Source organism: Nuphar pumila, chromosome 6, assembly GCF_984573655.1.
Source record: "Nuphar pumila chromosome 6, dmNupPumi1.hap1.1, whole genome shotgun sequence".
In the NCBI taxonomy this organism is placed as follows: Eukaryota; Viridiplantae; Streptophyta; class Magnoliopsida; order Nymphaeales; family Nymphaeaceae; genus Nuphar; species Nuphar pumila.
Genome location: NC_143254.1, coordinates 28582230 through 28596953, shown reverse-complemented (window position 1 = coordinate 28596953; position 14724 = coordinate 28582230). Strand labels below are relative to the sequence as shown.

The window sequence follows — 14724 nt, the reverse complement described above, 5'->3', positions numbered from 1 at the left end:
ATTTGAAAATTTGTATCCCCAAGAGAATGTTCGTTTTATGGGCGTTGTAATCTTCTTTTGCATTAATTTTTTTTTATTCTTTTGAAGTATTTTTTCAAAATTTATTCATTTTTAATGTTTTATAAAATATATTTCATTTTTATTTTCTAAAAAACTGGCAAAAATGAAAATTTTGAAAATCTCTTGAAAATTTCACAACTGATAAATTCTTATTTTAAACTTTTTTTATTATGGTTCGACTCTTTGTGAAACCACTTTCAAACTCGAAACTTGTATTTTTTTTAATTTAAATTTTTTTTACGGTTCCTTTGCTTCGTTGCTAAACATTAAATAGGGATGCATATGGCCTGGAGCACTGCCCTGGTTTCAAACTGGGTCCGATCCATATTGCCAATCTTGATAACACATAAGCGGTAGGGATGCAAACGGTTCAGATATCGGATCACAAAATACATTGGAGAGTCGGATCTGATCGGATTCGCAACAGCAAAAATTTGCAAAAGTCCCTTCCTGAATCCGGCACTTTTGCAATTAATGCTCGAACTCGAATCACATTCGAAACAAAGATGGTTGGATCTAGTCCGGCCAGGGTTTATGAGCATGTTTTATTGAACTGTGCGAGAACAGGGTCCAACCCAACCCGTTCTACTTGTTCCATGTGAAAAACTATTTATTTGACCCATTTTCAACAAACGGTGTATTATATAGAATCTGGATCTGTTACTCTACTCTGATGTCCTCGCAGAATCCAGATTTGGAACCAGACCCGTTGTCAAAGTTTGGATTCAGCCTTGGGTCAATCTCAATCTAACCCATTTGCGTCACTATGAGTAGGTACATATACGGATCAAACTCGGTTCTAATCGTGGCATCGCTCTGGCACGTATACATGGACACGACACGCCAATAATTTATTACTTTTAAAGTACTTTTTAATGATTTAAACTATTATTCCTAGGTGTTTTAAAATTATTAAAATATAAAAAAAAACGTTTTTTATGGATTAGATATTTAAAAATTCCATGTCCTCGTGTCCTATTTTTAAAAAAACGAACTTACGACTCGAATCCGTGTCACTCGTCGTCGTGTGGACTTATCTGTGTGACAGCCGAGAAATGAGAATAGCCATGAGCAAGGTGAAAAGGTCAGGTGCAATATGATTGCACAAATATTTGTGCATTAATTTCCTGATCACCCTCCATCTTGGGGACAGGGCCTGTCAGGTGTGGGACCCAGGACCAGATGGAGGGTGATGTAGTGCTTAATGCACAAATTTTTGTGCAATCATATTGCACCCAATCCGAACTCATGAGCAAGTCGCTGTGGGACCCCATTTTGCATATCCAGATCCACGAGACTCACGTGTGCTTTTCCCAGAGACTTATCTGCCATGGCTCGTTGACCTCCCTTCCTATAAGTTGATAACCATTACACTCTCTACCACCACCACCGGAAAAATGACACATCAGACCACCACCACCCGCCTCTTCACCACCACCACCTTGGGATGGCGCAGGCTCTACAAGATGTACTTCCTCCTCTTCTTCTCCGCCCTCCTCTCCCTCTTCTACTACCGGCTCACCCACATCCCCACAGCCGGCCACCTCCCACTATGGCTCCTCCTCACCATGGCCGACCTCTGGTTCGCTGCGGTCTGGCTATTCCAACAGGGCTTCAGGTGGGCCTCCACCTTCCACCACACCCACAAGGACCGCCTCCCCGCCGACCTGCCGGCCGTGGACGTCTTCGTCTGCACGGCCGACCCCGATCGCGAGCCTCCGTCGATCGTCGTCAACACTCTGCTGTCCATGATGGCCTACGACTACCCCGTGGAGAAGCTCGCTTTCTACCTCTCCGATGACGGTGGCTCGAAACTGACGTTCTACGCCGCTTGCCAGGCGGCCGAGTTTGCGCGGGACTGGCTACCCTTCTGCCGGAAGTTTCGGATCGAGCCCAGGTCGCCCCGGGTCTACTTCTCCATGTCTGAGCTTGGCAAGGAGGAGCTCAGAAGAGAGTATGCTGTAGTCAAGGTAAGTGGATTAAGTGAACCGCAAAAGTATAAAAGAGAGTAACTGACAGATCCACCATTATATTCGATTTACACCGCACATTTCACTTTGGAAAACGCACAACATAGTGGGGCCGACACACCTCCATCAAGTGAGATGTGCGGTGAGGAGTGAATATGACAGCTAAATCGGTCATATACAACATTGGGGAACACCTTTAGCTGTTGACGTACTAATAGATGCCGGAGCTTAACAGAACCGAACCATTTCTTTTCAACCCATAAAAAAACGTCAAATTTTGTTTTCTTATATATATTTTGACGATGAGAACCCTCGCCTAAGCGAGGAAAACTCCAGGTCCACCTTACCTCACGTAGCCCACCTTTGAAACATACAAACACACCTGCGGGGTTCGATCCTGCCGCACCTTTATCTCAGCACCCTCGCAACCATCCCGCTGAACACATGGTCAACCCCCAAGTTGGCAAATCTTATATTATCCTCAACAAATCCCACATCAATAAACACATTATAGGGGGGCATCATTGACTTAATTAGGCTCTACTTGTCATACTTACAGTGACTTGACATCATAAAACTCTGAGAGCAATTACCTGATCTCACACAATATTTAATATTTTTATTTTTATATTAGCAAGCTGGAGTTAGGCAGATCCCTACCGGTTACAAAGATACTTCATAAATCAAAAACTTTTATAAAAAAAAAAAAACCAATCTGGTGGTTTATCCTTCTAAACTCTATTAATAACAGGGATTCTCAGCTTAGGGAAGCTTTTTGGTACGTGATTGCACTCTTTAGGCATCCAACTTAGGGTTGTCAACGGGCTTGGTTTACCGGAACTCAACCCGGACCAAACCCTATAGGGTCTCGATATGGTGATAAATAAAAAAGATCCGATTAAGATTCAGGTCCGGATCTGAAGGTCCGGTTAATACATTTGACTCAGGTATAGTTAGTTTGTAAAATTTTATACCAGACCCAGACCCGACCTGAGTTCTGATTAAGACCCATTATATATATATATATATATATATATATATATATATATATATATATATATATATATATATATATATATATATATATATATATATATATTCCTTAGGCTATCTTTTTCATTAAGTCTCGTTAGAACCCTTCAAAAATCATAGTTTTAAGTTTTGTTTCTCATGTCTATAACACTGTAGATGTGATCTATAGGTTTTATTTAGTGAGAACCGACTTTTGGATCACCAAAATCTGACTTGTATACAAGTTTTTTTGGTGACCCCCAGTTTCTCCTAGCTCAGAAAAATATGTTTATTCGTCAAAAAACATGATCCAACAGTTGATTTTCACTAAATTGAGCATGTTAAACAATCTAACAATTCAGATCTATTATAAAACATTTAAAACCTATAGGGCAGAGCGAGAAATGGGGCCTAATATACTCTCTCTCTCTCTCTCTCTCTCTATATATATATATATATATATATATATATATATATATATATATATATATATATATATATATAAAGAGAGAGGGAGAGAGTAATGGGTAGGTGCTAAATGAGTTTTTCAAGGTTTTTTCATTTTATTTTAAAATTTTGACCATACAGATGTACTTGATTTTTTAGGGATAAAGTGTTCTATTCCCACACGTGAGTGAATCTTTATAAGGTTCAAAAAATCAATGGTTCAAATCTTTGTAAATTTTTTAGGCTCCAAATATAATTTTTTCATCAAAAACACATGATCCTGGTGTGGTTGAAACTGCGAGAAAAATATCAGAAGGGCAAAAAAACCCATTTAGCACGTATCAATTTCGCTCCATATATATATATATATAGAGAGAGAGAGAGAGTAATGGGTACGTGCTAAATTATATGTGTTAAAAGGAGTTTTTCAGGTTTTTTTTGTTTGTTTTATTTTTAAATTCTGAGATGTGATCTATGTACTTGATTTTATAGGGATCATCTCATGAAGTATTCGATTTATACACGTGAAAACTCTAGGGTAAATTTTTTTTGTAAATTTTCAAGGCTTTAAATATCATTTTTTTTTTTAAAGCATATGATCCAGGTATGAATTTCTCGTAAATCGACCATGTCCAACACATTTATGGGATCGAAACTGCAAAAAAAACATCAGAAGTGAAAAAAAAACCATTTTAACTTGTATCATTTATCATATTTCATTTAGCACCTCTCTCTCTCTCTCTCTCTCTCTCTCTCTCTCTATATATATATATATATATATATATATATATATATATATATATATATATATATATATATATATATGTGTGTGTGTGTGTGTGGGGGGGGGGGGGGGGGGGGGGGCTTGACTTTGTAAATCAATAGCCATCTCATTTAAAAGTATCAATTCATGAGAAAGTGCTGCCGACATCCCATATATTTGGTTCTATATATATTATGAATACCATCAAATCACTTGATGCTGCAGAAGGGGGATATTTACAAGTTTATGTGAACGTTAGCAGATTGGAATATATTTTAATCCTTTTACTTTATATGCAGACAAAATTCAATGAGATGAGCGACAGAACAGAGAGTGCTGTGAGGTCAGGAAGAGTGCCCACAGAAGCAAAAGCGAAGCACAAGGGGTTCAGCGAATGGAACTCAGTGAGAAGCCCTAGAGATCATCAAACCATATTGGAGGTATTAAGTTAATTTCACTTTCTCATGAAGTATTAAATTCACAAAATTCATTCATCTTTTTTGTTTTTTCATTGGATCATGTCTTCATGTTTTTGTTTAAGCCAATCTAAGAAGTGAAACTGGACATACGAGTGGTAAAAATGCAACTTTTATACACACCTTAATGAGAAGCAAACTGTTCCAGTAAAAGGTTAAGTTCCAGCATCGCTGGTTCCATGTTAACCTTCTAATTAGTTCATTCCGATCATGTGTAAATAGTCACAAATCTTGTTCTCAGGAAAATCTCAGCTATAGAAAATCTAGCAATATTATAAAGAATATGTTTTTTCTGAGAAAATCTCAGAAAAATATCAATATATAAAAATATAAAATATATATAACTATATGTATATAACATGATATTAACATATTAAGAGCACGATATGTTTTCGAAATCAGCACTTTTAAATGGTTTTTTGAAACCAAAATAATGGACATTGAACCACCGCGGTGGGGTCCTGTGTCAATCTAAAGACCCATATATATCGAATCCTGCTGGTGCATGGGGGCTATCATTACTTTATCACGGTTCGGGTCCATAAGGCTGGGTAGTCATGTCCTTAACCTGGAGTTTTACCTCAAAGAAGGCAGGCCCATTAAGTTACCCGGTTCTCAGTGTGAGGGTTTTCCTTCGTCAAAATAACGGCCATTGAAAATATCACACTATTTAATGGCAAAATAATTAATGGCCACTGAAAATGTCACCGCTAATTTGTGACTATGGCTGCAACAAATCTAAATCCTAACATGAAATACAAACAGTAAATCCACATTCAAGTTGGGATCTGAATGATCATATCCAATTAGGTAATATTTATCCGGTGAAAAGGGGATTGAAGAACAAGCTCTTTACTTGAAAAAAGGTGCAATTGGATCAGATTTTGATTTGAATTTGAATTAGATCAGATCTAATATACTGATATGTATCTTATTCAAATCTGAGAATAATATGACTAGTTAAATTCTAATCCAATCCAAATGCACATTCAAATCTGGTTTAAAGATCCAAATCCGAAAATAACGTAACATGGACTGGATATTTGACTAGACATTGTCCTTTTGCACTCCTGTGACCAAGTAGCCTAGCCTGGAGCACCATATATATATATATATATATATATTACACGAACGATCCTACCTTGAAACATAATTTTGTGGAAAAATACTGGCTACACTCTACAGTACGGTACTCTCTAACTGATGATCATAGGTGTGGCGTTATTTGACCAATTTGACTCCAAATATGCTGAACGTGGTCCATTTATTGAGAAATGCACTTTAAATTGGTTGAGAGGTAAAAATATGATTTTCTTAATAGTGAAATTTTTGATGCATAGTAGACCCTCAAATTTGCAGTCCTTAGAAAATCTTGAATGACCTAAAAAAGTGTTTTTTTTTACTCGGAGAAATTGCCCCAGGTGCAGAGACCTAGCTGTGTTGGCTCAGCCTACCGCACTTACAGTCTCTGTCCATTTCAGCGTAAAACTCTGAGGGCTTATCCCCTCAACCCCAGGGAGTCGCCAAGCTTCGGCTTACGCAGGGGGGTGACCCCCCATGGGATTTCAAGTCAAATGGTCTAGGCCTCATCCCACTACGCCAAACCCCTTGGGTCGACCATCTAAAATATGTTTTTTTGACTAAGCAAACCATATAGATTATATCGGTATGGTTTGATTCACCAAAAAAAAAAAGATAATAATGTACACGAGGGTGGCCAATATTTCCCATTTTATGCAATGTCGTGAACCTATAGTTGTTGATTGGATTAACTATGACTGCTTTGTGTAATTGACAGATCCTGGTGAAAGGCAACGGTGAGGACTTGGACGCAAGCGGCAGCCCTTTGCCAACCTTGGTTTACCTCTCGAGAGAAAAGAGACCAGGAGTTCATCATCATTACAAGGCCGGTGCACTCAATGCATTGGTAAGGAGAGGGTGTTGAGTGTGCACCTCCAGAACATAAACTTTAGCTACTCAGGGGTCCCCACTGAGCGCCGCGTGGTGCCCAGTGGGATGTACGGGAGAGCCGTACACCAGCCTGCAGGATGTATGGTGGCGTACAGCTCCCCCATACACCCTACTGAGTGCCACGCGGCGCTCAGTGGGGACCCAAGAACACGCATTGTGACTACAGTGCATGTTTCCGGGGGAACATATAACCTGCCCCGATTGGTAAGCCAAGCCAGAAAAACTTTTGACTTGCTTAGAGCACGTTTGGATGACATGGGGGCAAAACCAAGTTTTTCAAAAACCCTTGCCAAAGAGAGGAAAACCCCGGCTAGGACCCCACGACCACCCTGCCTTAAGTGACCCACCTCTGAAAGCTTCGGATACACTTGTGCACCAGTGAGGTTTGATCTGGTGACTTCATCTCAGCACCCTGTGGTGGTATTACCTTTTTCATTTTAAAAGTTCATTTTCTAAACCGTCATTGCCTTTTAGATGCAGTAAGTCAAGGAGACCTAATTGGGACCCAGTCTACTGCCCTGGAAGTGTTTAAAAACCATGGTTAAAAAAGTGTGAAACAGTGCACTTCTTCCACGAAAGACCTCATGAGAACCTTACTTTCCCCAGTATGATTATAATTAACTTAATTACCTTATTGTTGAACTTAATATTGAAGATACACTTTTCAGTTTTTTTTTTTTAATTACTTTTTATTGTAAACAGTACACATATGATGAGTACTTTTGGTGTCAATTTTAAGGTATTTTTGCACAACCTACCCTGACTTGTTGATGCGTTGCTAAAAAAAAGGGTCCTTCCATGAAGGAAAATTGGTCATTTTATGAGCATTTATCTGCTGCTGTCAGATGGTGGGGATGGTTCTTATTAACCCTAAGGACAAGTTTCCAAGTTTTTTTTTCAAAAAAAAAAGGGCAGGTTTGCAAAATTGGGTAAAGCAGGGGCTAATTTGCAAAAAAAACTAATATTATACAAGCTGAACCACCTGAACTTGTTCGGGCTTCCCCTGTTTTAACTAATGAATGCTCGGCATGGAGGGGTAACTTTTATTATCCAAGTTGCTCACTTTTGGATTATGTGTTTTTTGAGCAGAACCGGGTTTCATCAGTCATAAGCAATGCCCCTTTGCTTCTCAATGTTGACTGTGACATGTACTCTAACAACTCCCAAGCCCTTTTGGATGTTATGTGCTTCTTCTTGGATCCTGTCAAAGGAAACCAAATTGCCTACGTTCAGTTTCCACAGAGCTTCACTGGACTCACCACCAATGACCTGTATGCAAATGGGATCAAAAGAATCATGGAGGTATGCAATCAGTGGCACATTAGATTTTGATCTTAATTTCCTGAAATTGATGCTATGGTGATTTATTAATCTTTTTTCGATTTATTATACAGAAAACTGTCATCAAGATCAGAAACCTAGTCATGATGCTCTCTGCCTGCAGTACTTACCGTCGCAGAATAAAACTCCATGGGCTTACCCCTCATCCCTAGGGAATCGGCTTGGGCAAAAAGGTGACATCCATGGGATTTGAACATGGACTGCTCGCCTAGTGGCCTAGGCCTCGTCCCACTACACCAAACCCCTGAATTGGGGTTAGATTTATTAATCTTTTGACAGGCCTAACTAGAACTCTCTCTCTCATAAAAACTCATCAAACACCAGATTTTAAATCTAGTTACAGGTCATAGGATCGATCTGAGATCGCCTCGAATTTGAGATTTGAGGTAATCAAACATGCCTTGAATAATTACATGGTGTTGAATTTTAAACCTCAAAACAATGTGAGCATTAGTTTAGACTCACACCAATGCTCAAGTGGTTTGATGTCTACCATCACATTGGACCCAAGATGCAATCATGAACATCATCCCTCAAATGGATCAGGATCTGAAACCTGACTTTGTTAAGGTGGATCCTACTGCCTAAAATTGAGTTTTAAGGCTGTAGGCCTGCCAAAAGTGAGTTTAGACTCACACCATCAATTCCGAAAACCATAACTCAGTCAGTGTAGTTAAAGGCTGAGCTTGATCTTCATGTCTTGGGAGAAGACAGTTAAGCCTTATTTGCCTCTGCAAGAGTAAGCAATACTAGCAAGGATGGCTTCGTTATCCGTTTGTTGTTTGGAATAACTTAGCCAAATCAACCTGGTCTGGTCTGAGTCACCTGATTGATCCCAGTCTCCAATCAAAGCTTAACCAAGTTGCAGGCAGAATTGGTGAGCATTGTATTTCTGTTTGAGCCCGTTTTTCATGGTGGTAGACAGCTAAAACTGTGCTTCCTCTTCTTGTCCAGGTAGAATTTTTTGGCACCAATGCACACAATGGCCCGGTGTATGCTGGAACTGGCTCGATTCATCGCCGTGTATCGCTAAAAGGGAGGGTGTATTCGCCGGATTTTCGTGCTGACTGGACCAGTAATTTGGGTAAAATCCTAGTTACCTGCATTGAATTCCAAGAATCAATTGAAACTATGAAGATTCAGCATATCACCGAGGTGGTATTCCATGTCGTAAGCTGGGTCCTGTGCCAAGCTGAAGGCCCAGGTTCAAATCCCTCTGACACAAGGGGCTTAAGAGATATCTGGTAGGGGTCTGCCTAACCCCAGCTTGCCTTTCAAAAAAAAAAAAACTATTACAACCAGGACACCAATGGGGGCTCCCCTTGTCTGGCAGGAGCAGTAATTAGTACACATCACCTTGTGTTGGGACGTTGCAAGTTCGAACCCAAATGTTATGGTTGTATAACTGGTAGGGGTCTGCCTAACCCCAGCTTGCCTTTCAAAAAAAAACTCTGGGCATATTGGTCAACTGACCAAGCTTGGTCAGGATTTACTTGGTCAAACTTGATTGGTTTATATGGAGCAGGTCGGGTCAGATAAGGACTGTCCATCTCATTGGAATCTTTAGATATCTAGAATCAGTATGGGTCAACACGAAGCAGCAGTGATCTAGTAGTAGATTAACAGTGCCCTGCCACGATTTCTGGCTGGTGCATTAATTTTGCTCTGTATATACCTAAATGAAAAAGTAGGACTCACAAAGCTGACCTCATGTATATAAGTTGTGACGAGGCTTGATGATGATCATAATAAATCAGTATGGGTAAAGTTATTAACACTGACTGGACTTAAAAGATCCTTTGAGCCTGTGTAGACTCAAAATCAAAGCAAACCATAGAGATATTGAGACAGGATATAAGGAGAGGAAAGAAAGACGATATCAGATTTACGTGGTTCAGTCCCTGTATAGCCTATGTCCACAAGTCGCAAGAGGATAAAAATATCCAATACAGTAATAGTAAAATGCAACTCTATAGAAGGAGCTCTCAAGGAAACCCTAAAACTCCAATACACCCAAAATCTCTCTCTCTCTCTCTCTCTCTCTCTCTCTCTCTCTCTCTCTCTTTTACTACTTTTCATGTTGATACCTCTATCACTCTGTTTAATTTACGTAAACAATTTATTAAATATTTATCGTTTAATTATCTTGAACTTGAAGGTAATAAAATACACCAAGGCGATTGGAGTACGCTGGAAGAAAAAGCAAAAGTTCTTGCAGATGCCAACTTTGAGAAAGATACAGAATGGGGGAAGAAGGTGACATAAATTCTCACATCTTTTTTGGTTCTTGTTGTAAAGTTTTATATATATTTTTATGTGCAAAATGTATATGGCGGTACCCTACTTAAAAGAGCAATTCATAGTGCTGGTGTTCCAGCTTAATGATCATGTTCTCTTTTCTGCTTCAGTAGCTCAAATTAGTAGCTCATGAAGACTAAACATATTAATGAAATAGATCATGACAACATATAAAATATTGCGTAAAAGATATAATTTTGCAGAAAATATATAAAACAGTCTCCACACCACTCTCCACGATCTTCCTTTGCGAGGGAGGAGCAGGTGCATTCACATTGCACACTTTGAGTGTGCTGCTGCACTTGACCGCCCTCCATCTCCTGGATACAGCCTGTCGGCTGTGGGGCCCAACAGAAGATGGGATGGCAGATCAGGTGCAGTGGCACACTAAAGTGTGCAATGCGATTGCACCTGATCTGCTATCTCTTTGAAGATTGTCCTGATGATTCTAAGTAATGTGACAGAAATAAAAATAATAAAAAAATGGCATTGGAAATTGATTAAAAAAACATATTATTTTATACAAATTTTATGGCGTGAAAACCCTTGTCATTATTGTTTCATTTTATTAAATGTCCGGCACCCTCTAGTAACATTAAATATAAGTGAAACTCAATGTTACACTTGGGTAAAGTCGGATGAATTTGGTGAAGGATATGAGCGACATTTTGAAAATATCTTGACGTGGCATTTGTAGCAAACTGATAAAATACAGAAAATTCATGATATTGTAAAATATTGCTTATATTTTAAAGCATCGTGATAATAACACTCAATCTGTTTCATTTTTGTAATTCTTCTTTATGTCCTTATATATTTCCTATATTTTCAAAGTTACATGTATGCTAATATTTTCCCAAAATTTTCTTGAGAAAAACAAATTTCTTAATTTATCCTAAAATCTTTCCTCATGAAGAAAATCCTGATAATGAGATTAATTTGTAACATTGGTGGATATCAGACTATATATATGTCACGGATATGAATTGATATGTAATGTTTATGAAATGTATGAAACTAGGAGATATTTTTATATTTAGGTGTATAAAAGTTATATATTTGAAAATTAAAAAAATAAAATATATATTTAATTAAAATTCTTAAAAACTATTGAAAATACAAATCATGTTGTACACGTGGCAGGATTTCACATTGACATGTCTGTGAGCCATATCATCCTCCGTAGACATGGGACCCTAATAATTAATGTCTGTATGACATAATCTTATACATTAAAAGATAACCCATGAGCAACAAATAGTTGGGAATAATACAGTAGAGGTTATTTATTTATTTTTTTGTAGACATCAACTAATGTTGGTGCTGGCATGGAGGCCATATTGTATATAAGTGATATCAGCTTTATGTTCAATCTCCACTGCACATCTCACTCGGGAACTGTGCATCTCTCTCATGAACTAAGAAAGTGGGGGGCGTAAACACATCTCCATCAAGTGAGATGTGTGATGGAGATTATTATAACCTAAGCATGTTTTTTTATATTTTTTGGAGACATTATCAGGCCAGAGGCACCTCTGGATGATATTAGTCAGAGGTGCATGTTCATCCACGAGATATATAAACGGCAACCCAAATACTACCATTTGTCCTTGTTTTCCAGCCGTTCAATTTTTTTTTATGCTTTAGATGTATAGATCATCTACTACACGATGAATGGCTCTGAAAATTTGTGAGACCCATCTGAGAGAGAAACTATCCAATCAATCCGGAGTTTTACTCACAAGGATGCGGGGTGATTAATTAGTGACCCAGGTTCTCAGTGAGGGTTTCTCTTGATCGTTAAAAAAAATGCTTCTACCTAGCTCAGGGTGTCAACTCAGCAAACTAATATGAAGTGTACTGCGTCACATACGTGTGCAGATGGGATTGATGTATGGGTGTGCGGTGGAGGATGCGATGACGGGTATAGCGTTGCACTCGAGGGGTTGGCAGTCGGTCTACTGCACTCCTGAGAGGAAGGCCTTTCTAGGGATGGCCCCAATCAACACCAATGATACCCTCATTCAACACAAGAGGTGGTCAACGGGCTTTCTTGAGGTCTTCTTGTCTGATTACTGCCCCTGGACTTGTGGGGTTGGTCGACTTAAGGCTGGGCAGGTCATGTGCTACAGCTTCTACACTCTTTGGGCATTGTGGGGCTTGCCCATGTTGTGCTACGCCATCATTCCTCCTTTGTGTATCTTGAAAGGGATACCCTTGTTCCCTAAGGTACTCTCTCTCTCTCTCTCTCATGACATTTTTCAAAATATATATCAAGATGCCTTGTCAGTCATTTTAAAGGGTTAAATGCTTGTGGTATTTCAAAAACTGTTATTGTTTTTTAAGGATATTGTGATTTTATCATGATATTTAAGTTTTATCAAATATTTATTAGAAAATTAATCTTTTATAATTTCACATGCGAGTTTATTTGATATTAAATTAATTATATTCAACAATTATTGTGTTTAACTGATTGAAATGACTAAAATACTATTAAAACAATATCATTTTTAAAGGACATGATCTTTTTTCAAAGTCAAGTGGCTTTTTTTCTTGCAAGAAGCAAAAGTCAAGTTAATGCCTCATAAATTTAATTTAGAAAGTACAAGCAATTTTCTTAACATAAAAAATAACCATATATTCTAAAAGAATCATTCCTAGTGGTGTTTTAATTATTTCAATTGAAAGCAAAAAATGTCAAATATAATTATTTTAATGTTAGATAAATACTTTATATTTTTATTATCGTATTCTTATTTTTACATATATTTTCTAGTTTTACGAATTATTTATTTCAACTGAAATTTTGTCGTAAATGTCAATTTCTGTCAAGATATTAAAAAAATCAATTTAACAGATATCGGTTGCCTTTATTTCACCATTTAGAACTTTTGTTGATATGCTCTCTCTCTCGTATCATATCAGTCAGCTCATCCCGTTCTGCCCTTTTGATGTGTTTAGGCATCAGATCCATGGTTCAGGGTCTTTGCTTTCTTGGGCATTGCATCCCATGCATTTAGCCTCATTGAGTTAATATGGGCAAAGGGCACCCTCAAGATGTGGTGGAATGAGACAAGGATGTGGATGTTCAAGGGCTCCTCCTCCTACCTCTTCTCAATCATTGTGATCATATTGAAGCTACTTGGGGTCTCTGTGTCAGGATTTGAGATCACTAGCAAAGTCATAGATGAGGAAGCATCAAAGAGGTACAAACAAGAGATTATGGAATTTGGGGTGGCCTCTCCCATGTTCATCCCCCCAACAACCTTAGCATTGCTTAATCTATATTGCTTCATCAGGGGACTTACTATTGTCTTAAGTGAAGGGTTAGGGGTCCTAGATCAATTCGCACTACAAATTGTCATATCTGGTTATATAAGTGTGATTAGCATCCCACTGTTTGAAGCATTGTTCGTTCGGAAGGACAAGGGCCGGATGCCGACATTGATCACAGTTTGCTCGGCAGGACTTGCGTTGGCTTTGACTTATGTCTTCTCCCTCTGCATATGATCAGACTTGCTGGAAAGTTTTCTGTTTATCAATGTGTTGATGAAGCATCGCAAATGTAGTGAAGAGAATGATGAGACATTACAAAGCCCTTGATCTATCTGTATATGAGTGAAATGTGTTTGTAGATGGCCATTATCTCAGTTATTATCTCTCTTCTTTGTTCCAATCTTTTGATATAAGAGATAGCTTTGGTTTGTATTTTATTTCAGTTATTGTGCAAGTTTCTTACTTTGGCTAGAGATGAATGCACTAAGAGAAATGTTTGTTCATATTTGACTCCAATTGTTATGTGATTTTTTTTCCTTTTGCTTTAGATGCATATACTCGTGAACCTAAAATGTTATATCTAACAAAATGAGGAGAGAACGTTTTCTCAGAACAATAATCGTATTCTTCACTTGTTTTGATAACATTTACACGTTTTATATAGGTGTACATTACAATTGTTGTTACATTTGTGGTAACAGTAAAAGACAAATAATAAGGTTAACAGTAAAAGACAAGTGATAACGTTTTATCTAAACAACATTTGATCTAATCCCGTATGATCTTCAGCTAACAGCTCAAGCATGATAGCGCACATATGATTCCACATTATTTTCACGTGATATCTGTGTTGGTTACATTTGCAGCTTTATAGCTTGCATATGCGTTATCACATATGCATGTGTGTGATCGATAACGTCTTGATCCTTCTCGTGATATCAGAGTTGGTTATGTGTAACCACATTTGTTGCATGTGCATTATCGATAACAACTACACGTGTGTTATCGATAACGTCCCAATCTGTATCGCTATCGCTGATACGCCTCCTCAAATTGAGTTGGGGGGAATCCCACAAACCAAGTTTGGGTAGTAAAGTCACAAAGAATG

At 38.2% G+C, this 14724-nt stretch overlaps 1 protein-coding gene across 1 annotated transcript; it reads left to right on the top strand.

The window, feature by feature from the left end:
* The first annotated feature begins 1457 nt into the window (after window positions 1-1457).
* Window positions 1458-13850, top strand: LOC149834493 (cellulose synthase-like protein E6). Its single transcript, XM_090009380.1, has 8 exons — window positions 1458-2030; window positions 4551-4691; window positions 6526-6654; window positions 7788-8000; window positions 8994-9114; window positions 10198-10295; window positions 12219-12566; window positions 13302-13850. The coding sequence occupies exons 1-8, from the start codon at window positions 1458-1460 to the stop codon at window positions 13848-13850; spliced, it is 2172 nt and encodes a 723-aa protein (XP_089865506.1).
* The last annotated feature ends 874 nt before the right edge of the window (window positions 13851-14724 follow it).

Excerpts from the sequence above, each read along its gene's own strand:
- LOC149834493 (XM_090009380.1), top strand. The coding sequence starts at position 1,458 with ATGACACATCAGACCACCACCACCCGCCTCTTCACCACCACCACCTTG. Across the intron at positions 2,031-4,550 it reads GAGAGTATGCTGTAGTCAAG|ACAAAATTCAATGAGATGAG; the intron begins GTAAGTGGATTA and ends CTTTATATGCAG. Across the intron at positions 9,115-10,197 it reads TTTTCGTGCTGACTGGACCA|GTAATAAAATACACCAAGGC; the intron begins GTAATTTGGGTA and ends TTGAACTTGAAG.